The 25,985-nt window shown below is 52.8% G+C and overlaps 1 protein-coding gene across 2 annotated transcripts in view; it reads left to right on the forward strand.

Annotated features, from left to right (window-relative positions):
• The window catches only part of LOC129521669 (rho guanine nucleotide exchange factor 18-like), a 59,283-nt gene that overhangs the window by 31,173 nt on the left and 2,125 nt on the right, over positions 1–25,985 (forward strand). Inside the window, exons 2-19 of one of the 2 annotated variants that reach the window (XM_055343343.1) lie at positions 7,854–7,992; positions 9,075–9,187; positions 9,345–9,485; positions 11,228–11,478; positions 12,237–12,362; positions 14,148–14,265; positions 15,143–15,391; positions 16,972–17,048; positions 17,984–18,162; positions 18,772–18,863; positions 20,810–20,992; positions 22,222–22,359; positions 22,724–22,845; positions 23,593–23,649; positions 23,743–23,790; positions 23,899–24,369; positions 24,673–25,006; positions 25,792–25,917. In XM_055343343.1, the coding sequence (XP_055199318.1) occupies positions 7,925–7,992; positions 9,075–9,187; positions 9,345–9,485; positions 11,228–11,478; positions 12,237–12,362; positions 14,148–14,265; positions 15,143–15,391; positions 16,972–17,048; positions 17,984–18,162; positions 18,772–18,863; positions 20,810–20,992; positions 22,222–22,359; positions 22,724–22,845; positions 23,593–23,649; positions 23,743–23,790; positions 23,899–24,369; positions 24,673–25,006; positions 25,792–25,917 (2,893 nt within the window). In that variant the 5' untranslated portion in view covers positions 7,854–7,924. Of the gene's footprint in view, positions 1–7,597; positions 7,993–9,074; positions 9,188–9,344; positions 9,486–11,227; positions 11,479–12,236; positions 12,363–14,147; positions 14,266–15,142; positions 15,392–16,971; positions 17,049–17,983; positions 18,163–18,771; positions 18,864–20,809; positions 20,993–22,221; positions 22,360–22,723; positions 22,846–23,592; positions 23,650–23,742; positions 23,791–23,898; positions 24,370–24,672; positions 25,007–25,791; positions 25,918–25,985 lie in introns of those variants that run through there. The other variant, XM_055343342.1, reaches the window with a different exon arrangement.

The raw sequence follows: 25,985 nt of genomic DNA on the forward strand, positions 1-25,985 counted from the left end.
CCTGAGCCACCCAGGTGCCCTGACAATAAAGTGTTTGGGTTTTTTTTTAAGATTTATTTATTTATTTATTCATGAGAGAGAGACAGAGACATAGGGGCAGAGGGAGAAGCAGGCTCCCTGCAGGGAGCCCAATGGGGGACTCAATCACAGGACCGCAGAATCATAACCCAAGCTAAAGGCAGACGCTCCACCACTGAGCCACCCAGGTGCCCTGACAAAACAGGTTTTAAAGAATAATCAGGAGAACACGCTGCTGTCTGTGTTGCTGAGAACAGCCTGTGTTTTTTCCCTCTGGGCAAAGAACTTTTTCCATTTTTCTCTGCTTGCTTCTTATTTTTGTCCCTACCCCTTGCCTGGGTCCCCTCGTAGAAATGGCTCTGTGGCATACAGTCTCTGCAGCAGGCCCGGTGCACGCCAATCGATGGCCCCTCGCAGCAGTGTGCAGACAGTGCTAATTAGGCTCTGAAGCAGCTTTCATGGCCACGCAGACAGTGCTAGGCAGCCGTGTGCCGAGCTCCACGCCGTGGCCCGGATCCCAGCACCCCACCACTGCCCATCTGTCCCGCCACGGCTGTCTGGTCTCGGCAAGCCTGATAACAGGATGGATGCATGTTCCTGTCTCTCTCAGAGCCCAGGGCAGAAGGACAAACTCACGCTGTGTTCTGCAGAAAAATGGCTCTATCTCAAGGAGGCTTATTGGTTTGATAGCTTTACAGAGATGCAACTCACATACCATATGATTCCCACTTTTAAGTGTACAATTCATTGACTTTTGGTAGAGCTGCAGTCACCACGATCAACATTAGAACCCCCAAGAGAAACCTTATACCCATTAGCAGTCACCCTTCATTCTCCCCCAAGTCCTACACAACTGTTAATCTATCTACCTTCTATCTCCGTGCATTTGCTGGTTCTGCACATTTCCTAGAGACGGACTCCTACAACATATGATCTTTTGTGTCTGACCTCCTTCACTCGGTGTATTTTCCAGATCCATCCACATTCTATCATGAATCAGTGCTGCATTCCTTTTACTGCTGAATAATATTCCACTGTATGAATGGACCACGTTGTGTTTATCCCTCCTTCAATTGATGGACACTGGGGTCATTTCCACTTTGGTCTGTTTTGAACGATGCTACTATGAACATTTATGTACAAATATTTGTGTGGCTATACCTTATCGCTTCACTTGGGCATATACCCAGAAATGGAATGACTGGAGTGTAGGGTAAGCTCTGTGTTTAGCTGTTTGAAGAACCACCAGTTTTTCAAAGTGCTACACCACTGTGCATTTCCACCAGCAGTCCCACAATTTCCATGTGTCTGGATGTAAGAAAACTGCTGCCAAGGGATGTTTGAGGGTCTCCAGGATCTGTTCTAGCCGGTATGGTAAGCCATGCAGGTATGGAAATGACTGCCAGGAGAAAAGTTTGTACTGACAGTCCCCCTACCTCACCCCTTACAGTCACCGAGGGCCATAGGGAGTGGCCCAGGGTCAGTCAGGAGCCAGAGGGCATGAAGGGAAAGCGTGGGCAAGAACCTTTACTGTGCTTTCTTCTTTTTTTTTTTTTTCTAAGATTTATTTATTTATTCATGATAGAGGGGGAGGGGCAGAGACAGGAGGAGGGAGAAGCAGGCTCCATGCCAGGAGCCCGACGTGGGACTTGATCCCAGGACCCAGGATCGAGTCCTGGGCCAAAGGCAAGCACCAAACCGCTGAGCCACCCAGGGATCCCCTTTACTGTGGTTTCTATGGGGAGGAATGGGTAGGGCAGAGTAAACAGGCTTAGGACTGACCAGTTTGAAAAATTTCAGCAGGCTCAGTTTGAAAAATTTCAGGGGCTTAGGGGTGGTCTCTAGTGGTCTGGTGCCTGCCCCTGGGGTGATCAGGGCAGGACAGTGGTCCTGAATGCGAGAGCCCCACAGAGGAGGGGTTCAGAGTATGGGCTCTGGATTGGTGGGTTTGTGTATGAAAAGTGTTCTTGCAGGGTGCCTCGGTGGTTCAGTTGGTTAAGTGTCTGCCTTTGGCTCAGGTCATAATCCCAAAGTCCTGGGATCAAGTCCCATGTTGGGCTCCCTGCTCTGCAGGGAGTCTGCTTCTCCTTCTGCCCCTACCCCTGCTCTTGCTCTTGCTCTCAAATAAATAAGTAAATAAGATTTAAAAAAAACAGAGTGCTCTTGCAAGTGAGTCGTGGACTAGCTCTAGGAATCCACTGGCCCTGAGAAGGGCAACAAGTCCCCATATGTCAGATCATCAAAAATACAGACTAAGAAGACATGGTGGAAAACGGCTGGTCTGTGGCAGAGTCACCAGCTTGTGTCCTGATCAGGCAGTTATTTCCGTGGCTGCACATACTACAGAAAGATTCAATTAGTGATTGTCCAACCCATCTTTTAAAAGTCTCAAGTAGAAAAAAATAAAAAAATAAAAAAAAAAAAAAAAATAAAAGTCTCAAGTAGTGGGGTACCTGGGTGGCTCAATTTTTGAGCATCTGCCTTCAGTTCAGGGTGTGATCCTGGGGTCCTGGGATCAAGTCCCACATTGGGCTCCCCACAGGGAGCCTGCTTCTCCCTCTGCCTGTGTCTGCCTCTCTCTCTTTGTCTCTCATGAATAAATAAATTAAATCTTTAAAAATAAAAGTCTCAAATAGTTTGAGAGGGGCAGTGGTAGTTAGACCCTCCAGGGGAAAAGTGAGTTATCCCAGTTGGGCCATATTGCTGCCAATGTACAGCATTATGTTTTCCTGTAATAAGCCCCCCCAACTCGGATACTTTTTAGGCATAGGTGTGTAATATAAGTCATAAAGAAATACAAAGAGTATCAGTGTTCCAAAGAAATACCATATGCATCTGAGCAAACAAGGGTGTTCTAAAACATCACAATAATTTCTCATCCAACAACTTTCTTGTATGCTGGCAGTTTTCCCTTATTCACAGATTCCGTATTTGCAGGCTTACCTACTCACTAAAATTTATTTGTAACCCCCAAAGCCATGCCTGTAGGGCCTTCACAGTTGTGTGCAGGCATGTACAGTGAAAAATATGAGTCACCTAACATGCATGTTGCAGGCTGAGACAGAACAAGGTGACCCCCTGCCTTCCAACTTGTACTGTAAACAAGTGTCCTTTTTGCAGTGTGGTTAATGCCATGCTCTTTCATTTTTATGCTCTCTGTTGATGATCTGGCTGCTTCCCATGGCCCCCAAGCATTGTGCTGAAGTACTGTCTGACTTTACTAAGTGCAAGAAGGCTGTGATGCCTCAGATGGAGAAAATCCATGTGTTAGATAGGCTCCATTCAGGCATGAATTGTAGTCCTAGTGACCGTGAGCTTAGTGGAATAAATCAATAGTATATATTAAATAAGGTGTCTTTCAAGAGAAACACGCATAAAACATGGTTACGTATTGATGGGTTGATGGAAGTGTAGGCAGACACTCCCAGGAGCCCAACTTTCCATCTCCCCTGTGAGCAGTGATTCAGTACCACTTCTTCAGTGCCCACTGCAACTTTATAGAACATCGGTACAGTGACATTGAGTGGCTCAATGGTTGAGCATCTGCCTTTGGCTCAGGTCGTGAACCCCGGGGTCCTGGGATCGAGTTCTGCATTGGGCTCCCCAGAGGGAGCCTGCTTCTCCCTCTGCCTGTGTCTCTCATGAATGAATAAATAAAATATTTAAAATTAAAAAAAAAAACCATTGGTACAGTGAATAATGAGAATCAGTTGCAACATTTTGTTTTGACATCATTTAAGATTCGCAAGAAGTTGCAAAAATAGCACAGAGAGTCCCAGATAGCCTTGGTGGAGCATCCCTCAGTGATGATAAACTAACCAATAACCAATGGTAATCCCTGGTCAAAGCTAGGACACTCACATTGGTAGAATATTGTTAACTCAGGGACAGACCCTGTTTGGGTTTTGCCAGTTGTTACATTGCATTCTCTAGTGGGGGGAAGGGAGTATATAGTTATATTAAAAAAATTTTCTGGGGATGCCTGGGTGGCTCAGCGGTTTGGCACCTGCCTCCGGCCCAGGGTATAATCCTAGAGTCCCAGGATGGAGTCCCACATCGGGCTTCCTACATGGAGCCTGCTTCTCTGTCTCTCTGCCTCTCTCTCTCTCTCTCTCTCTGTCTCTCATGAATAATTAATTAATTAATTAATTAATTAATTAATTTTTTCTTAAGATTTTTATTTATTTGAGAGAGGAAGCACACGAGCTGGGGGAGGGGCAGAGGGACAAGCAGACTCTCTGAAGAGCAGTGAGCCCAAGGCGGAGCTCGATCCCAGGACCCTGAAACCATGACCTGAGCTGAGGTCAGATGCTTAACCGACTAAGCCACCCCGGTGCCCCTGGTTCTATGAAATACTACCCTCAGTATACATAAATCTGAGTAGCCAACACCAGAGTCAAGATGCAGAACTGTTCCCAAAGAAACAATGTTTTCTTTTTTTCAGAGTACAGTCCAGTGGCATTAGGTGTATTCGCATCGGTGTACCACCATCCCCACCATCTGTCTCTAGAACTTTCCGTCTCCCCAGATGGAGACTGTCCCAGAAAACTCTTGACACTCCCCACCTGCTCCCTGGTCCTTGGTTTCCACCATCTACTCTCTGTCCCTGTGGATGGGAGGGACCTCATCTAAGTGGATATGTACAGTATTTGTCCTTTTGTGTCTGGGTTATTTTGCTTAGCACAATATCCTCAAGGTTTGTCCACGTGGTAGCAGGCGTCAGGATTTCCTTCTTTTGTATAGCTGAATAAGATGCCATAAAACAATGATTTCTTGCCCTGTTTCATGGCAGGCACTGTCCTCCATTCTACTGGGGGAACACACAATGATCAGAATAAGTAAATTACGGCATATATTAGAGGGGAGCCAGCTTATCATTCATTCATTCTTTCTTTTTTTTTTTTAAGATTTTATTTATTTATTCATGAAAGACACAGAGAGAGAGGCAGAGACACAGGCAGAGGGAGAGGTGGGCTCCATGCAGGGAGCCCAACGTGGGACTCGATCCCTGGTCTCTAGGATCACTCCCTGGGCTGAAGGCGGCGCTAAACTGCTGCTATCATTCATTCTTTCTGCTGAAATTCTGTCCCTTGTGCCCCCCTTTGAGTGCAGTGGCACCTGGTGTCCCTTAATCATGACCCTTAGACATGAGTACCTCAAAGTATCTTCTCAAGGATCAAGGGAAGATTTAAGACACCATAGATTTAGTGTGCCCTATCATTTATTAAAATTCTTTGGGAATGGTGATTCCCAAGGGATGTTGATGGTGGCATTTTCTCCTGTGGACTATGTGATTAAAGCAGAACCCGTTGGACTTCAGGCAAGATCTTGGGTCATAGGAAACAGTCTGTCAGCCAGGTAAAGGATTCATTTTAGAGGTTGTTTCATATTTGTACATTCAGGTCATAATTGCCTAGGTGGGGTTTAAAGTGGTGTAGAAATGGCAGGAAATGCCTACCCTGGACCATGGAAGCCTCAACTTATGACTTTCACCTTTATGAATGGGTATTCATCTATGAATGATACCCTCATCACCTTTGTCTCTGTGATCATAGTAATTGTTAGCCACTTACTGATGCCAGGACCTTTGAAGTCACTGACCAGGTATCACCATCGCCACATCACATGGAGCCATGCTAATGAATGGCTGTGGATATGTGCTCTGTGTGGCATATGGTGTCACACTGCTTAGTGGTTAAGTCTCAGTTGATAAGCTTTGTTCATTACTCCTTGACCAGAAATTTCCTTTCTGACACATACCCACCTGCACATTTGCGATCATCCTGAATTTCCCACTTAAATTTTTTTAGGGAATCCCTGGGTGGCTTAGCGGTTTAGCACCTGCCTTCAGCCCAGGGCGTGGTCCTGGAGTCCTGGGACCCACGTAAGGCTCCCTGCATGGAGCCTGCTTTTCCAAACTCTGCTTGTGTCGTCTTTACCTCCCTCCCTCCCTCCCTCCCTCTCTCTCTCTCTCTCTCTCTCTCTCTCTCTCTCATGAACAGATAAATAAAATCTTCAAAAAAATTTTTTTAAGATTTTATTTATTTATTTGAGAGAGCAAACAGAGAGAGGGAGAAGCAGACTCCCCACTGAGCAGGGAGCCCAATTCAGGGCTTGTTACCAGGACCCTGGGATCAAGACCAGAGCTGAAGGCAGATACTTAACCTACTGAGCCACCCAGGCACTGCCTGAATTTCCACCTAAATTCAAACTCTCAGAATATTGAATCCCACTCCTCAGAAAAGCCCTTGAAATAAGTACATTTTCCTCTACTGCTGGTCACTAACTCACCCCAGGCGTCATGGTCTGCATGCCACTACTTTACCTGTGTGATAGAAACCCATGGGTGGGTGCATTGGGGACCCAGGAGCCCATCTCAGCCAGACTCGATTTGTCAAATTGGAGAGGGTGATAGTTTGACTCTTCTGAGTTCCATCTTTCCTGTCAGTGGGAAAGGTGATCAGATAGTACACGCTATCCCGGTTCCTACCTTAATGAGCAGAGGAGTGTCAAGAACCCTTTGGAGCCCCCGTTGTGTGCTAGGCTGGTTTACAATCCTTGTATAAGAAAGGATCGGGGGACACCTGGGTGGCTCAGCGGTTGGGTGCCTGCCTTCGGCCCGGGACGTGATCCTGGAGTCCCAGGATCAAGTCCCACATCTGGCTCCCTGCATGGAGCCTGCTTCTCCCTCTGTCTGTGTCTCTACCTCTGTGTGTGTGTGTGTCTGTCTCGTAAATAAATAAATAAAATCTTAAAGAAAAGAAAAGAAAGAAGGAAGGAAGGAAGGAAAGAAAGAGAAGAAAGAAAGAAAAGAAGAGAAAGAGAAAGAGAAAGAAAGAAAGAAAGAAAGAAAGAAAGAAAGAAAGAAAGAAAGAAAGAAAGAAAGAAAGAAAGAAAGGATCAGCACCTCTTGTTTACTGTGCGGCTCAAATTTTGTTAGGGTACTTATGATCAGGGGCTTGCATGGCTTCACACCATGCCCTGGGGTCTCTAGGTCTCAGAGTCATCCTGATATCTGACCTCAGGTTCATTATAGCCACGTGGGGCCGCCTCAGTGGCTCAGTTGGTTAGACATCTGCCTTCAGCGCAGGTCGTGGTCTTGGGGTCCTGGGATCCAGCCCCACATCAGGCTCCGTGCTCAGTGGGGAGTCTGCTTCTCCCTCTCCCTCTGCCCCTCTGCGCCTCTCTTGCTCTCTCTCCTTCTCTCCCTAATAAAAAAAAAATCTATATATTAAAAAAAAAGTCATGCATGTGTGTGATGTCGGCACGAGCCGCACCAAGCGCAGAGCTCCCTATTTAGTGATCTTAGATTATTTACAGTGAATCTAAACTACTCTCTGCTTTTTTACCCCCTGCCAAGGTGGGAGGGGTGTCGGGATTTTTTTGCTGTTATTTTACCAAAGGAGAAGATACTGTGCGATTTCCAACTAAATGGTCACAGTGGGGACCAATTTCCTGCCCTCTAGACCCGCTGTCTCAGCCAATACAGTAGGAGAAGACGCAGCTTTACATTTCTAGAAGGATCACATGGAGGTATAAAAACGGCACAGCCCGGCCTCGCACGGCGCTGGGTCTCGGAGCCCCGACCGTGAACATGGGGAACACGCATTCCAAAAGCAGTGACAGAGACAGCGCGCTCCACGGCCGCCCCGAGCTGTCTTTCTACAGCTCTTTTCCTCGGAAATGGAGCGAGAATGTCTTTCTAGATAACGAGCTGCTGACCTCCAAGATTCTCTCCGTGCTGCGGCCGCAGTCGGAACGGGGCTTCCGGCCGGGCCACCTCCGCTACCCTGCCCACTTTCTCAGCACCAACTCTGTGTTTGCCTCTGTCGCAGCGTCCCTGAAGGAGCACCCGAGGGCCACCCTCGTGTCCGATGGCAGCTCCGCCCTGTCCAGGAATGTCGGCATGACGGTCTCACAGAAGGGGGGGCCACAGCCAGCACCCAGCCCGGCAGGAACGGGAACACAGCTTGGGTAAGTGGGGGTCCCATCCCTGTGCCAGGTGCCAGTGAAGGGAGGGAGGGAGGCAGGGCACCAGGATGTGGCGTTCCACTGGGAGTGACCCCCGTGGACGCGCTCCCCGAAAGGAGACCCTCGGGTCCGTGTGGATCTGCATGTTGGCCCCCCCAGCCACGCGGTGAAATTCCTATTAACACTTGCTTTGGAGATTCAGTCCTCTTCTTGATGGAAACCCCATGTGCTCTGAGTGTACATGGCCATTCGGAGCCAGTTTGTTTCGTGTTCTCGAAGGGCCCTCGGACAGGGTTCCTGTGCGTGCTCAAGATGATGCTAGAAGTCCCGCTGAGGTGGCCATGGAGGTAGCATCCGTTATTTATGGCTTAACCTCTGTCCTCCGAGGACTCAGAGGTTGTTCCCTTAATCCTTTGCACAGCAGGATTCAGGTAGAAAACCCAATGCTAACAAATGTCATTGTGGTGATACTCCTATGGGTTGGTGGGGAACGGAGCTGATTAACTTTGTCCGCTAAGAAGGGGTGCCCCTTCCACCCTCGACGGAGTGTGGCTATGTCCACCTAACTCTTGCTAGAAAGAATTCCAGGGGCCCTGGGGGCTTTGGTGGCCATTAAAGGAAGAAAAGCATTTAACACCCCCCTTAGAATGCACCTGGTCATTGGACTGAAGTTCATTATGCTGCAGGAAGTCTTGATGTGATATGAACAGATCATCTCCTAAATTTTTTTAAAGGTTTTATTTATTTATTTATTCATTCATTCATTCATTCATTCATTCATGAGAGACACAGAGGGAGAGAGAGAGGCAGAGACACAGGCAGAGAGAGGGAGAAGCAGGTTCCATGCAGGGAGCCTGACATGGGACTCGATCCTGGGTCTCCAGGATCACCCTGGGCTGAAGGCAGCACTAAACCATTGAGCCACCCGGGCTGCCCTCATCTCCTAATTTTTATAGATGATCTGTGACAGAGTTTATATTGAAATCCAGAAAGTTCTCAGATAGATTTGCCTTCATGTGTGCACCCGCGCGCGTGTGTGTTTAACTCCATTTTTTAGAATAATTGTTTTTATGATCTTTGTTTAGACCAGTCACAGGAGAAATGGATGAAGCCGACTCTGTGTTTTTAAAATTTAAGCAGGCAGCCGATGACTCTCTCTCACTTACATCTTCGAATGCCGAGCCCATTTTTGTAGAAGGTACAATCTCGATTCTTTCACGGATGTCATGCCATGTCCACCCACATTGGGAAGGGCTGGGATCCATATCAGTGTGTCCATGGGACGCAGGCTGGGGGGCAGCCCAGAGCCAACAAGGCCCCGGCCCCCAAGCAGCAGCCTCTTACTCTTCCCTCAGACCCCTGCACAGCCTCGCTAAGGAGTGAGATCGAGTCAGACGCCCGTGAGTTTGAGGCCGAGTCCTGGAGCCTTTCCGTGGATGCAGCATACGCAAAGAAACAAAAGAGAGAGGTGGTCAAGAGGCAGGATGTGCTCTATGGTAACAAGTTCTGCGCTGTCACACTGACCTTCCACTTAACTTCTTTTCCTCCTTTGTTTTGATGGTTGACACCTAGGAGTCCTCCCCTCTGGGACACTGTGGCCCACACCACCTGCTCTCCCAGGGCAGCCCTGCCTTCCTAGTCAGGGAAAAGGTGACCCGGGAGGGCTTTGTGAGAACCATCCCTGAGGATAAAAGTGGCCAAATGCCCAGTCCTGACTCATCCTGACCCTGCTGGTGACTCTGGAGAGACAAGACCTACCCAGGCCCATCCCCACCATCCCTGGTGACCACAGACAGGCTGGGGTGGCTGTGACTGGGGGTTTGGGAGGTATGTGACATTGCACTGGCTCCAGGGTGGACACCCCTTCCTGCTGGTTGTTGGGGAACCTGGCTGTGGCCATTGCTTTTGGAACAGAACCCCATCCCAAGGCCAGGTGTCATGTTGGACGCCCCATGTAGGTCCCCCCTAGGCCTCTGGACCCCCCTATAAGGAGGATGATGAAGGCCCCAGACACCCACACTAGAATCTGAGGCCTTTCTCTCCCAAAAGCCTGACTTGTTCTCATGATTCTCCCTCCATGGGAATCATCCCCAAGACTCACAGTGTTGTGTCGCCCAAGGAGGTATTCTCTGTCCCTTACTGGTGTTCCATGAGGAGGTTCTGGCATAGGTGTGTCTTCACTTTCCGCCATGTGCAGTTGGTTGGTGACAGTGGTGTCCACTGACCCCCATGTCCCTCCACACTCCACACCCTCACCTTTCTGCCCAGGCCAATGTAGCTTGGGGTGTGGGCAGGAGGAGAGTCCTGTAAATGCTTCACCTCAGGGCTCCAGACCACAGGCAGAGATCCTGTAGGGAGGGACAGAGAAGACTGGTCTGGATGTTTCCATCCAGGAAGCCCTTTGCCACATTGTCTCACCCTCTAGGTAAACACAGACTGCATCCAGCCCCCATGGCTGGCAGTCCTGGGCCGGCTCTGTTGACCTTTGTTTGGTCTCTAACAACTTCCAGGCCTTGATTCGAACAACAGATAAACTCCCAACACGAAACCTGGTATTTCTCTGCCTTTTACCAGAGAATTAAATTCTTCACTTAAACTCTGCTTTTTCTTGGGTTATGGTATAGGTCTGGTCACTGGCATATCCAGGTGTGTGAGTTTCACATCCCAAGGAATGGCGTTCACCAGAACATTCTTCTTTATTTATTTATTTTATTTTTTTTAGATTTTATTTATTTATTTGAGAGAGACAGAACACGAGTGGGGAGAGGGAGAAGCAGACTCCTCGTTGAGCAGGGAGCCCGACATGAGGCTCGATCCCAGGACCCCATGATCACAATCTGAGCCAAAATCAGCACTTAACTGACATCAGAACAGTCTTCCTGCTTAACGCAGCCTTGAAACGTCTTCGGTCCTGAAATCCTCCTGTGAATCGGAGGCCCCAGCACACAGCCTGAGTCCTCTCTTTCTTGATGTCACTCCACCAAGGGCTGCTTCCTTACACTGCAGCACTGGGTGGGGGGCGGGATGGGAGTCCCCCACACTAGCCCCCACCCACACACACACACACCCTGCTGGGCAGTGAGACCTCCGGGGGAAGGGCCTCAGTGGAGACTTGGGAGAAGGCAGCCAAGCACCTGGAGGCAGGTGGTTCACACGAGTGCCATTGTGGGATGTGGGAGGAGCAAAGCCAGGGTGCCCAGCCTAGAGTGGTTAAGTCCTTTTGTCCATGTCCCTGCAGAGCTGGTGCAGACAGAGGCGCACCATGTACGGACACTCAAGATCATGCTGAAGGTCTACTCCAGGGCCCTGCAGGAGGAGTTGCAGTTCAGCAGCAAGGCCATCAGCCGCCTCTTCCCATGTGTGGACGAGCTGCTCGACATACACAGCCACTTCCTCTCTCGGCTGAAGGAGCGACGCCAGGAGTCCCTGGAGGAGGGCAGCGACCGCAACTACGTCATCCAGAAAATCGGGGACCTCCTGGTGCAGCAGGTGGGCACACCAGGACAGGCACAGGGCCTGGATGAGCCCCTGCCTCATCTCTGTTCCAGCCAGCAGTCCAAAGAACGCGGCCTCTGTTTATTGAGAGCCTGCAGAAGACAGTGGTCCTGGGCCTTTACAGGTGTGCACATGGCTGCTGGAGACAGAGAGGCCTAAGTGCCAAACGCACTTGTGTAGACAGCGTCTGTCCACTGATGCATTCTGGGCTTTTCTTTGGTCACTCGGCTGGGTTTTTTTTGTTTTGTGTTTTTCTGGTTTTGACCTCCATGTTTTGGGCTGTTAGAGGCAGTTTTGTGGTAAAGGGTGCCAACCCCAAATTGAGTTCTGAGTTGACCTCTGTCTGAGCCCAGGCCAAGGTGGACAGAGGGGACGCATACCTCCTTGTCTGGCCGCGGAGTACTCTAGGAATCCTGAGTCCTCTAACTAGAGTTCATTAGAAGAAGACCCCTTTTGCTTTTAAAATGTTTCTCACATTCTCTGGCATAAATGTATTTCTCCTTCTTGGATTTCAGAGGTTTTACGGCACTGTGACATTGTAAAGCCCGTTATTGCCTTATGGTACCTTGTGATGAGACACCCCTTCTCACTCCCATACTGAAGCATTCCCCTGCTTGAGTACGTGTTAGACAAGAAAGTGGGGTACAAGTGAATTCAAGACGTAATTTAGTAGAGTCCACTGAGCCAGACAAGAGTGCTCCCAGGAGGTTTTCCTGCTCCCTTCTGGTAATGTCTCCGTTGTCTTTCTGCAGTTCTCTGGCGAAAATGGGGACAGAATGAAAGAAAAATATGGTGTCTTTTGTAGTGGCCACAATGAGGCGGTCAATCATTACAAGTTGCTGCTGCAGCAAAACAAGAAATTTCAAAGCTTGATCAAGGTAAAAAAAGAGAGGAGGGGATTTTTTTTTTCTTAATTAAAAAATAGATTTTCTTTGCTATAGATTGTTTCCTGCAGGACTATAGACTCTGGGAGAGCTTAAGATGCTAAGGTACCTGTTAGAAGTCAATGAGTTTCAAGTTTTTATTACCTTACTACCTACAAACTGGTTCAGAACCCGTCAGTGAAGTCCAGATGTCAAATAAAGCAAAGCACACCTAGGGCTTTGTCCTCGGCCATACCAGCAGGCCCTAGTGCAGAACCTGCTGACCATCATTCCTGAGACTACCAAAGGAACACAGATGTCATTTCAAGGGGCCACCCTGCCCTAGGATCTGCCCCTCCAGAGCCACCCCTCTGCCTTCAGATGTTCCAGCTGATGCAGGCATAACTTACTCCAGACCTCTGTCCCTCCCTTGCCTCCTTTCCTCTCTGGTCTCCACTTGTCCTGGGAGGCCTGTGAAATGACCCACGCCTGCCTAAGGGTGTGCAGGTGCTCCAAGCCCAGAACTAACAACGCAGCATTCGGCCTGAGTCTGCCAAGGTGGGCAAGGCCTCACCTCCTGCATCCTTGAAAACGCACCAAGGTGAAGGCCACTTAGCTGTCAGTGCACATCCTGCAGCAGCTCTGTCACCTGCTGCTCGCTTGGTCCCCAAGGACTTTATTTTATTTTTTTTTTTTTGGTAAGATTTTATTTATCCATGAAAGACACACAGAGGCAGAGACAAAGGCAGAGGGAGAAGCAGGCTCCCTGTGGGGAGCCCTGATGTGGGACTCAATCCCAGGACCCCGGGATCACGCCCTGAGCTAAAGGCAGATGGTCCACCACTGAGCCATCCAGGCGTCCTGGTCCCTGGGGACTTTATTTTGAAGTGATAGCCGATAGCTAATGGTCTGGAGTTAAGAATGACAGGTTTTTAAATTCTGCTCCATTACAGTTGGAGTGGACAGGCATAAAAGAGAAAGGGTCAGTTTGGGGGGTGGGCCCTGGAAGCTCACAAACCCCACAGCACCTTCTGGTCCTTCTCAGAAGTGGCTCTCACAATTGCTGGCATTCCTGGAGTGCATGAGTACAGAGGGGGCAGAGAAGCAGACTGTGTGGAATGTTCTGGAGGCACCAGAAACCGTTCTCCACCCTGGCGGGAAACGGCTTCGGATGACTGCTTCTTGGGTTCTCAGCCAGAGGTGTGCAGCAGGGGCCAGCAGGGGGCTGACCCAGAGGCACAGGCCTGCTGTAGTTCCAGAGGGTTCTGACAGCCATCAGTGAGGGCCTTCATGTGCGGATATGGGGGCGCGCATGGGTGTGTGCATGAGCCCACTGCATACAGCTTGCCGGGTGATTCCCTACCGCCCCCTGGCTGGTTCTGGTTTCCTCTTTTTTTTTTTTTTTAAGATTTTATTTATGTATTCATGAGACACACACAGAGAGAGGCAGAGACACAGGCAGAGGGAGAAGCAGGCTCCCTGCAGGGAGTCCAATGCGGGACCCGATCCTGGGACTCCAGGATCATGCCCTGGGCTGAAGGGAGGTGCTCAACCACTGAGCCACCCAGGTGTCCCAGTTCTGGTTTCTTCTTAACAGGTTTTATGGGGGGCCCTTCTTTACAAGAGGGGAGGCTGCCTTTGTTTCTGTGGCCTTTCTGTATACAGCAGGCGAGCCTACTTTCAAGTGTTCAGTGAAATAGCAAAGAGAAGAGGTCCTGGTGAGCTGAAAAAGGAAGAAGCCCCAGCCAATTTGGCACAAGATGGGAATGCCAACAAGGCATTTTGTTTCCCATTTCATAGAAAATTGGCAACTTTTCCATCGTGAGGCGGCTTGGCGTGCAGGAGTGTATCCTTCTGGTCACTCAGCGCATAACCAAATACCCCGTGCTGGTGGAGCGCATCATTCAGAACACAGAAGGTAAAGTAGCTCTCCTCCCTGCCTTTGCCCATTGCTGCTTTGAGGGGTGATCTCTGTGTTTCTGCCCCATTTTAGCAGTGGATTGGATAAGCACCCCTCTATGCTCCATCCCTGCTTGTCTGGATCCATCGCAGCTCAGCAGTCATTAACTGAGCTCCCCTCATGCTGAATCCACTGTGCTGAGTGCTGGGGTTTCTGACCAAGAAAGATGGGGTGCCAGGTCTTATTTGCCCACTTTACCCTGCAGCCCCTGGCCCAGGCTGAGCCGAAACAGGCCCTGGGTCATTATCTAGAGAGTAAATGAATGTTGATCCAGACAAGTACATTGATGGCCTTCATGTCTGGAACCTGGGGGATTGGGGGCAGAGGAAAGAGGGCAGCCCAGCCCAGCCCAGCCTAGAGTTCTCAGAGGCCAGGGTCTGACCACACCTGCCCACCCCTCCCCCAGCTCCAGGAGATTTGGGCCCTGGGAAAATGAGCAAATTCTCCTGTATGGAAGCCACACTCTTGAGTTGAGAGGAGCCAGCTCTTGGTAATGGCAGGAGGAGGAGGGAGTCTTTTATGGAGAGCTGGCAGGCCTAGTCTGTTTACCAAGGAATGGCCCCAGGGCTGTGCAGGGCCATGTGTGTCACTTCAATTGCACCTTAGCTTCTGCATCCAGTGGAAGCTCCATCTTGGCAAAAACCAAAGGCCCAGCTGCTGCCTTTAGTTTGGAGAAGCATTTACATCTCAGGAGATCCAAGGTGGAAGGTGATTCTTGAAGGGTCCTCTGAGCAGTGGCTTCAGGGCACAGACCTCATAGACCCCCAGAGCGTGTGTCCACGTCTGCTGTGTCTGTGAAAGGGGGCAAAGGCACTAACTCTGCTGTGTGTGACAGCTGGCACAGAGGACTACAGAGACCTCACCCAGGCCCTGAACCTCATCAAGGACATCATCTCCCGGGTGGATGCCAAGGTCAGCGAGTGTGAGAAAGGCCAGCGCCTCCGGGAGATCGCGGGGAAGATGGACTTGAAGTCCTCCAGCAAGCTCAAGAACGGACTGACCTTCCGTAAGGAGGACATGCTGCAGCGGCAGCTTCACCTGGAGGGCACGCTGTGCTGGAAGACCACGTCGGGACGCTTGAAAGGTAAAGCCCTGTCCCTAACCTCTGCAGGGGGGGTCCTCAGACTCCTCCCCTACATCGTGGCCAGGCATGTAAGCCCTCTCGGATTAGTGGCACCATTCTGGACTGGGGCGGGGGGGGTGGCACCAGCTGACACAGCCACAGCAACCTGGCTGCTCCGGGGCCCAAGGGGGTTGTGCACCGAGTCAGAACGAGACGGGCAGCCAGGGGTGTGGTAAGGATGAGATTGAGATAGTCGTACCAGCACCCCTGTCCTCAGGGCTTTGAGGTACCCACCAGGAGGGCCGCTAGATCCAGAGAGCACCCTGAGCCCTTGAAGAAACCTGAGGCATCAGGACATCCCACGTTTGTCAGAGCCCCCAGAATTCTAAACAAGCAGCCACTGAAGGGCCCCAGTGTGGTCGACACACCACTCAGACTGCTGGCCTCTGTGTCCCCAAGCGTCCCACTCACTGCTCAGGGGGCCCTTTGAGGCCCACCTCCAAAATCCACGGTCTACTTCCAGACCAGAGAGCACTCGGGACTCAACCCTGAGCTTCCTGGCTCATTTCATGAACTTCTAGAAACATCCTGACCTGGCCATTGACGTCAGCATCTTTAAAGATCTTTAAGGGAGGGACGCCTGGGTGGCTCAGTGGTTGAGCATCTGCCTTTGGCTCGGGTTATGATCCCAGTTTAGGGATCAAGTCCCACATCAGGATCCCTGTGAGGAGCCTGCTTCTCTGCCTGTGTCTCTCTGCCTCTCTCTGTGTGTCTCTCATGAATAAATAAATAAAATCTTTAAAATAAATAAATAAATAAAGATCTTTAGGGGAGCGCTTGAGATGGCCAGTGAGTTGGTCCATACTTTGCACAGGCAAGCATCCCAGCAGACGATTTAGCGCCTCCTGTGTGCTAGACACCGAGGTGGGTGGTGGGAGACCCCTCCCCTCAGAGGGGTTCCAGTCAGTGGGCAGAAAGGGAGAAAATAAGGAAACAAATAACAATTAGGGAAAGGTGCAGGATGCTTCAGAGGGAGCCAGCAGGCCACAGTCGAGGGAACTATGTAGGGAGAGGCTATCTGTTCTGCGTGCTGGTGGCAGAGGCCAATCTGGAGAGAGGGGCGAGGCTTACGCTTCCCCAGATGCAGGTGCTCCGGTAGGACGTTCAGTTTAGGATTTGCACTTGTGTGCCAAAGCTTTGCTGTGAGAGCTCCTGCAGGGATGAGGCTCGCAGCTGGTGGCTCAGGCCCCAGCTGACCTGAGAACCAGAAGAACAGGGGGGCAATTGTCGTTTGAAAAATCAGCAACAGAATCTCAAAGACCAAACCTGCAGGTACCATGGCCCGGCAGCAGCACAGGAACCTGCAAGACGAGACTCCAGCCTTTGATTTGTGCTAAATGTTGAAACGCAGGCAGTGATAGAAAGTAGTGAGGTAGACAGAAACCCTCAGGCGCCCGCAGGAGCATCGAGGGGGTGGGCTGAGTGACCAGGACTGCACCCCCCAGGGCTGAAGCCTTTCCGGGACACATCCATGTCCGCCTGGCAGGTCCCGTGTGGCCCCGCCACCCCATGAGACGTTTCCTTCTGTGCTTTCTCATTAGATGTTCTTGCTGTCCTGTTGACCGATGTGCTTTTGCTGCTACAAGAAAAGGATCAGAAATATGTCTTTGCCTCTGTGGTATGTATCCTGTCTCTGCAGACGAAGGGTCCCGCCCACCGTAGAGACCTTAGGGGCTGATTGTAAAGCTACCCTCACAGAAGGCGGCCAAGTGGAGGGGCGACTGGGGGTGGGGGGCACCTCCACAGCAAGATGGGCAAGGCGTTAGAGACCAAAGTGGCTGGAAAAGCACATCTGTGTCTTAACCCACCATCCCAGGTCCTCCCAGGGGCCAGAAGGTTCCAGACAAGGCAGGAATAGAATTTTCCTGTCTGGATGCCTGGGGAGGCTGGCTTCAGGGGCTCGTGCAAACATCCTGTCCTGTCTTTGCCTTCATGTTTCTGCGGCTCTTCCTCTCTCAGGGACTCCAGCTGATTCTATGTCCTGTCTCCCCTCCAGAGTCGGATATCAGTCATCCTGGATCGCCCTTACGCCCTAATGACTTCATTTTTACCTTAATCACCTCTGTAAAGGCCCCATCTTTAAGTAATCACATTTTGAGGTGCCAGGAGGGTTAGGGCTTTAACATAAGGACACAGCCCATCACAGGCACTTAGCGTCCGTGTTACTGGGCTGTCGGAGCATCATCTCTCGTAGGATCACAGCAGAGTGGGAATACTGCTTGGCTCTGGCTGTTTGGGGCACAGAGTCAGGAGGAAGGTTTATCTGTGATTATATACTACCTACCCTTGATCTTCCGAGTTTAGTACAGTGGCACGCGTTACTGATTATAAAACTAGTTTTTAATCATGGTAAGCAATCCTGTTAAAAGTATATGAGGATATCACCACAAAAGTGTCTTTTCCCCCGCCAGGTGGCAAATATCTCTGCTCTGAATTATTTGAAAACCAGTAGGACACAGACGTGCCCCCACCCCCCACCTCCTTCCCCTCAAGTTCTCAGTTCCCCAGCTGCTCAGAAGCAGCGGGGTGAAAGGTGTCCTCCCCACCACACAGGACTCGAAGCGCCCGGTCATCTCGTTACAAAAGCTCATCGTGAGGGAAGTGGCCAACGAGGAGAAAGCCATGTTTCTGATCAGCGCCTCCCTGCAAGGCCCGGAGATGTATGAGATCTACACCAGCTCCAAAGAGGAGAGGAACACTTGGATGGCCCACATCAGAAGGGCCGTTGAGAGGTGAGAAGAGCCCGTATGTGCACTCCCTTCCCTGCCAGCCATCGTGCCCTTAGCTTTGACAGTTGGCAGAATCAGCTGTGACCTTGAAGTACCTGAGAAAGTGCTGGAGGTCTCAGGTGGGGGGGTACAGAAAGTGACACCTGACACAGGGGCCCGATGCCCCAGTTGAAGCAGGTTTTGGCATCCTGTCTTTCCTCCTCAGGCCAGGGCACCCTCTACGGGCCCCAACCTCTGGTTCTGCATGATGCCTGGCATCTGGTCCACCTGACGGGGGAAAGTCGTCCAGGCTTCATGCCCAGCCAGCCTGCTGCTCCCTCTCTTTATGCCTGCTGGGTTCCTGAAGCTGCAGGTGCCCTAGGAAATGAGCCGTCCTCAGTCTCCTCCCCTACATCGTGGCCAGGCATGTAAGCCTGTGGATGCTTGGAGACAGGATAGATGCCGATGGCTGCCTTCCTCTTCTCCCTCTTTTCTCCTGCATCATTAACAAGCTGTCACCCCCAGGACGAGATGCTCTGAGCAGCCGGTTCTGCAGACAGAGCTGTCAGCGCCCGTCACAGAGGCCGGCCTGCCTGAGAAGCATTATTGCCCATCTGCCTCCTCTCCCCACAGTTGTCCGGACGAGGAGGAGGGGCCCTTCAGCGAGGCCGAAGAGGAGAAGAAGGGTCTGGAGGCTCGCGCCCTGAGACTGAGGGACTTCCAAGGTAAGGGGAGTCCGCCTGGACCTCCATGCCCACCACATGTCCTGCATATGGTGAGAAGAGTGCATGGCACCCTCCTTGTGCAACAGGTCCTGGGACCACCAGCAGCATCTCTGTCCTGCCCCATTGGGATTGACCACAGAGCAGATCCCCACCCAAGCCACCAGGTGTTTTGCTGGGGGCCCTGGCAGTGAGGCTTTGTCATGAGCTAGTGATCTTCTGGAGGGGTTGGCCCTCAGGGCCCCTGAGCCATCTCCAGACACTCTGGCTTTGCCCCACACCCTGCCCCTCCCTGGGTCCCTGTTCAAGAAAGAGCTCACTGTGGGCGTCCCAGGTCACATACGTAAAAACCCCAAGGGGACGCAGAATAGCACAGGACCCCACAGCCTCCTTCTAGAGCCTGGCAGACCCAGACCAGCCCTAGCTTTGTGGCTGGGCACCTCAGCTTCCTCCTCCCTGTTTTAATATTTTTTTTTTATTAACTACCTTATTGAGATAGAATTCAGACACTCTGCAGTTCATCCATTAAGAGTACCATGCGGTAGCTTTTAGTATCTGTCATGAGATTGGGGCAACCATCACCACAATTTTAGACCATTTTCATCCCTCCAAAATGCATCTGCACCCTCATTAGCTGTCCCTGCCTGGTCCTTCCTCCCTCAGCCCCTGGTAACCTCTGTTCTACTGTTCCTATGAATTTGCCTGTTCTAGGGATCTTGTATAAATGGGAGTCTTGCGATATTTATCCTTTTGTGTCTGACTTCGCTGTGCATGATGTTTCAAGGTTTCAGGGTTCAGCCACGTTGCAGTGTGTGTCAGTTTCCTTCCTTTTTAAGGCTGGAAACGGTTCCATTGTAAGATGCACCACATGTGTTTATCCACTCTCCTCCTCGGTTCTAACAGATTCCTGTGAGATTTCAGTGAGGTCATTGCCAAGAACAATCCCTGGTACTCTGGTCTCAGTCAGCCTCCCTCATCCCCTTCACTATACCTCAGTCATTTATTTTTAAATTAAGTAACATTTAGGCAGTAAGTTACATGAAACTAGGTAGTATAAGTTTTATTTCTCTTTGTGGGGAGAGGTGTATGTTTGAAGTTATTCATTCAGTAATAGAAACATCCAAAAGAAAGGCGAGGAGGATTGACATCCCACTGACCCTGGAAGCACAGTGCCAAAGCAATGTTCATTCAGACTCTTTTTCTGCCGGGTGGTACTAAAACACATGCCCTGTGTAGACACGTCTCCTTGGATGCCACAGTCCCCCGCAGTATCTATCCCTCGCTCATTCCTGACAAGATCCTTACTGCATTAGAAATAGAATCTTTCTTTATGGAGATAGCCTTTCCCATCTTGGATCAAAAGCTGATCTCACCCTTCACACCGGACCATTAGGGATGCTCACTAAAATCAGGAGCCGAGCCGGGCCACCCCCTCCCACAATGATCACCTGCACCCCATGCGTTCCTCCAGGGTGATGAGGAGAGAAACAGAAGTAAGGTCATGACTGGAAGGGAAGGGACTGAATTGTGTTTTGCATGTGACATGATTATTTGCCTAGAAAATCTGATAGAATCAACTAGAAAACTATTGGAACCTGTGAGGGCGCCCAGTAATCCAGCCGAATGTGATGTGTATACATGGGCATCCAACAGTGAGAAAGTTGCTGTTGCAGCAGCAGTAATGACAAAAAAGCATAAAACCAGAGATTTGTAGAGGTTTGGCCCAAATGCGTGAAGGATAAGATGATGAAGTCTTAAAAGATTCTCACTTTGGCCCAAACTAATAAATTGGCCTGTTCTGATCCTTGGCACATACCCCGTGGTGTTTGGTTTTTATAATCGGGGCGAACCATAAGAAGACAGGGCCATGCCCTCACCTGCCCTACAGGATGTCGGACTAAGGGTGGGCTGCGGGTGGGAGCCAACCCTTGCCTCCCATCACTTTGCAGAGCGATTGAATGTGAAAGACCAGCAGATTGCACAGAGCCTTGGCGAGAAGCAGCAGATCTACCTGGAGATGGCGGAGATGAGTGGGCTAGAAGACGTTGCACAGTCACGACTCCTCTTCCGAGGAGGAGATCCCTCCGAGACCATGCAAGGAGAACAGATCCTCAAATCAGCCATGAGTGAGAGTAAGGAGCCACACCTGGGGGCCCTCACTGGGCGCTGGCCACGGGGGTCCTGGTAGGTGGGGGGCTGTTCCTGGACAATATAAGACCTGGTGTGGCCAACTTGCCACCTTGTCTGGGACGCGCTCCTGGCTGATTGGCCAGGCGTGCTTCCAGGAGCAGCACTGACAACCCACCCCCTGGCATCAGCTATTGCCAGAAGGTCTTTAGACACCACCAGCCCCCGCCACTGACTTACAGCACCTTCTCCAGGGAGTTCCCTACATGTGAGGCAGCACTGTGCTAGGCCCCTGGGATCTGAAGTCAACCAAGACAGGTTCCCCACACTCAGGAGGTCTCCTTTCTGAGAAGTGGTTCCCTGGTGACATCCCCAGAAATAAGCACACATCCACATTTGGGGGTCATTTCAGAGGGCTGCCCATACCCAGCTGAGGCTCCTGAGCACAGAGCCTCCTGAGCACAGCAGCCACAGGAGGGCACCGATGAGTCCACGGCCTGCCTGCCTGCTTCATGGAGCCCCTGGGAGCCCCTAGTGGCCCCCACACAGCTGCTGAGCCAGCCCCACATGAGGCCCAGTGGGTGTCAGACCAGGCGGCCAGGCAGCCGGTACTCATTGGGTCCAGCAGGACAGTTGGCACCACTCTCAGTGGCAAACAAGAGAGACAGCTGCTGCCCTCCAGACCTTTCTTTCAGCATCAGGGAACACAGATCAGAGGGGCTCCTTATGGACTCTGCTCCTGCTGTCTCCTTTCCTCCAGCCACACTGACCTTCTTCCTCACATTTCTTAAGTGGCTTTTGTTCTCAGCCCCCCCCCCCCAGGGCCCTCTCGTATCCTGCGCCTTGGCTTGAAATATTCTCCCCACCTCCAAACACACTTTGTGTGACCTGTCCTGCCCTCAAAGGCCACTCTCCCGTAGCCTCCGACCGTCTGTCTGCATGACTGTTGACACACAAGCACACACCTGAGTTCTTCACTAGGCCCCACGCATCCCTAGCCCCTCCCTCCTGCTGCCCCACCGGCCAGCCTCTCCTGCAGACACAGTTGGCATGTCCTGGTTGCAGGACCTGAAATAAGGGAATGCACAGGTCAGGGGGCTGTCATGTCAGGTAATTAGAAGACCGTGACCAGCGCCCTCTAGGCTTCTCAGGCCTAGGGCTTCATACCTCCCACACCTGACACCCATGCCCTGGCTCCATGGGGTAACTCAGTTCCTCCCATCTCCTTCCACAGTTGAGGACATCCAGACCCTGATCTGCAGGCAGCTGGGCAGCGCCAATGGCCAGGCGGAAGACACCGGAGGTTCCTCAGGCCTGCCCCGCAGGGCAGAGACCTTTGGGGGCTATGACACAGTGAGCAGCCCCAGCAAGAGTGAGTGGTGCCATAATCTACCTGGGGCTTCTCGGGGCACCTCCAGAAGATGAATAGCAGCAAGAGGTTGTGCAGTTTCTTGGAACACTCCCTTTGCAGAGCCAAGGCTTTGCTGCTGGGCATCTCTACTACTGCTTCCCCTCAACAAGTATTAACTCTCTAGTCAGGTTCTGGAACCTTCAGGGTACTGTCAGTCGTGCTCTGACGGCATCACACAGACCAGCCCCTCTGTCTCCTGCTGGTCTCTGTGTCTCAGATGCCACCGTTGTGGCGCAGGTCCCAGGGGAGCTGCCGGGTTTGGGGGGCCTGGTCCGGACCCCGGTGGGATGTGCAGCATCCTCACATGCCTGATTGGGCTTTTCAGATGGCAGTTTGAAGAAGACCTGCAGCAGCGACCACGGCCCCCGAGACTGGCAAGGCCCAGTGAGCAACCCAGACTTGAAGCCCAGCAACACCTTGGGGGCCTCTGAGGAGGCTCCACCTGCAGTACGTTGCTTCCTTGGGATATTCCTTAGCCAAGCACAGAGTCAGCCCGGCCCCTTTTATAAAAGCATTAGCAAATGTAAACAGCCTTGGTTTGGGGCTGTCTATTTTTTGGGGGGGGGGGCTGTCTAGTTTTGCTGTCTCCAGACGCATAGCGACAAGTGCCGTTCCACTGTGCCATGAAAGCATTTCAGCCCAGATGCACATGTGGGCGGGTGAACCTCCACGTTCCCTCCCACGGTCCCTGGGAATGGTACGTGGTGCCCAGGAGGGAGGTGAGGCAGGGGCCAGACCTGGGCAGTAGCTGTGGCTGCATCAGCAGTCAAGGGGCGCTTTGGGGACCGTGAGCACAGAGCCTGCACGTGTGTCCTCATGCCTACGATGCTGAAGCGCCTGGTGGCTCCCTCCAGTTCCACTCTGGGGGCCCACCCTTACTAGGCGCTAGGGCCAGAGCAGAGGTCGGGCTAGGGGCTGTGAGTGTGAGGCCCACTCCTGCTGCCCATTGTCTCCCCTGAGCCTGCGCACAAGCTTCACCCCCTGAGAGCTGTGGTCTGACCTCCCAGCCTCCCCACGGTGAGCCCAGAACAACTGCCTTCCCACCTCCTGGAAGGCTTTCCGGTACCCTTGTTTTCCTTATAGCAAGAGTCATCCAAGTCAAACGACCAGGCAGGACTCGGTGGCCAGAGGGGGTGTCTTGTTGATAATAAGTAGGTCCTTAGCTCTTTGTGTTTGACGCTGTTTTCTATACAGGGCCCGGTGCCGGGTGCGGAGTGCGGCCCCCATCTGCCTGCTGTCCTGGAGTTGGAGGTAGGCTCGGGGCTCGTGCATCTCCCCAGGGGCCGGTATGCACACCCCACACTGTTGTGCCCCAGGAGCCAGCATCTCTATCCCTCTCCACAGCTCGTCCAGCGGATCCAGACCCTGTCCCAGCTGCTCCTCAGCCTCCAGGTACGGGAGCCTGCGACCATACCCTTCTTTTCTCGCTTGAGGTTGAGATCTGGGGAAGGGCAAGCCTCGTCCTAAAATAGGCCCCTGCCCCACCCTCTCCACTTGCAGGCAGTCATTGCCCAGCAGGACAGCTATGTGGAGATGCAGAGGGCCTCCATCCAGGAGCGTGAGAAGCAGCTTCGGCTGCAGTCCACGCGTGGGAACATGCTGCTGGAGCAGGAGCGTCAGCGCAACTTCGAGAAGCAGCGGGAGGAGCTGGCCGGCGTGCAGAAGCAGCAGGGCCGCCTGCGGCTGGAGCAGCAGCGCTGGGAGCGGGAGCGGGAGCGCCAGCAGCAGGAGCTGGACCTGGCCGCGGCCCGGCTGCAGCAGCGCGAGAATGAGTCACTGCAGCTGCAGGAGCAGCTGAGCCAGGAGCGCGAAAAGCTGGAGCAGCAGCGCCAGGCCTACCAGCACGACCTGGAGCGGCTGCGGGAGGCCCAGCGCGCCGTGGAGCGCGAGCGGGAGCAGCTGGAGCAGCAGCGGCGCCTCAAGAAGCAGAACACGGTGCCCGGGGCCCTGCCACCCGACTCACTGGCAGAGGTGAGGCCTGGACCCGACGCCCACCATGGGGGCGAGTACGCACGTGTGGCTGCGTGGTGCGTGGGCTGGGCCCGTGCTGGTGTACGTGACGTGCACATGCCCAAGTGTGACTGTGGTGTGCATGTCCGCGGTCAGTGGCAACTGCGTGGGGCCAGCTCTGCTCTACCCCCAAACAGAACCTCCCAAAGGTCGCACGAGTCCCCAGAGAGAGGAGGGGGGGGTGAGGCAGTGGGGGGGGTGCTGGGCACCCTGCAGATCGGAGGACAGTGACTTCAAGGGATGTGTCACCTGTTGCTCTTCCAGGCCCAACCCCCAAGCCACACTCCCAGCTTCAATGGGGAAGGGCTGGAAGGGCCCACCACCCTCGCCAAGGCGCCAGGACCCCGGGTGAGCGTGCTGCTGTCCGGCTCAGGCCCCGAGTTCACGGAGCGCCCCGAGGTGGCCCGCCGGGACAGCGCCCCGACAGAGAGCCGGCCAGCCAAGAGCGACGTGCCCATCCAGCTGCTCAGCACCACCAACCAGATCCAGAGGCAGGCGGCCGTGCAGCAGCAGATCCCCACCAAGCTGGCGGCGTCCACCAAGGGCGGCAAGGACAAGGGCGGCAAGAGCAGGGGCTCCCAGCGCTCAGACAGCTCAGGTGAGCACCCTGCCCGAGGTGGGGAGCCTCAGGTGTCCGCCAGCCAGTCCCTACGGCCCTGGACTCACTGGGCCTCATGGGCAGTTTGTGAAACCAAAGCGGCTTTCTGTGAGGAAACCAAAATGGGACCGCAGGGCCACCCTCTGGAGGGGGCGACAGGAGGAAACTGGGAGGCACGGCTGGGAACGCTGGGCTCCGTGGCAGAGGCCAGGCCTCTCCCCATGTGGACGGCTCTCATCCAAGAAGAAAAATTAAAAAGTCAGATTCCAGGTCTTGTTCCTTCCTTGGCTCCCAAACGGGGATTGGGGGCGAGGGAACATCTTGGCAGTTCAGAAAGAACAGCCTGGATCCCTTAGGGACAGCCGAGGCAACCAGTAATGCTCCCCATTGACCTCGCCCCCCGTGCCGATTCTAGCACCCAGGTCTCTACCATGTCCTCGGTCCACAGAGGGGACACTGAGGCCCTTGTGTAGAGCACCCTGCGGTGAGAGGGCTTCCTCACATGCTGCCAGGATGCGGGCTCTGGGTGAGGGGAGCCAGCCTTGGAATGTTCCCTGAGGAGCTGGGCTTGTGTCCCAGGACCGCCAGGACTTGAGGATTGGGGGCCGGGGGGCGGGAGGCGGGGAGGCTCTGGTCTGGTGTCATCGTCTCTGGGGCATCACGTCTGAGTGGGTGCTTATGGGAAGTGTCAAGGGGTGGCGGGGGGAGGCCCCTGGCCAAAGTGGGAGCTGCTCATGCACCCCGAACAAGAGCAGCCACCCCAGGCCGGGCCCTCCCTCCCTCAGCCTCGTTTGACCTGAAGCAGCAGCTGCTTCTCAGCAAGCTCATGGGCAAGGACGAGAACGCGTCTCGGAACCGCCGCTCACTGAGCCCCGTCCTGCTCAGCAGCCACAGCAGCGTGGCCCCCCCAGGTGAGCGCAGCCCCCCGGGCAGCAGGGCCCCGTGGTGCCCGGTGGCTGCTGACAACCACAACTCTCTC

Source organism: Nyctereutes procyonoides, unplaced genomic scaffold, assembly GCF_905146905.1.
Source record: "Nyctereutes procyonoides isolate TBG_1078 unplaced genomic scaffold, NYPRO_anot_genome, whole genome shotgun sequence".
In the NCBI taxonomy this organism is placed as follows: Eukaryota; Metazoa; Chordata; class Mammalia; order Carnivora; family Canidae; genus Nyctereutes; species Nyctereutes procyonoides.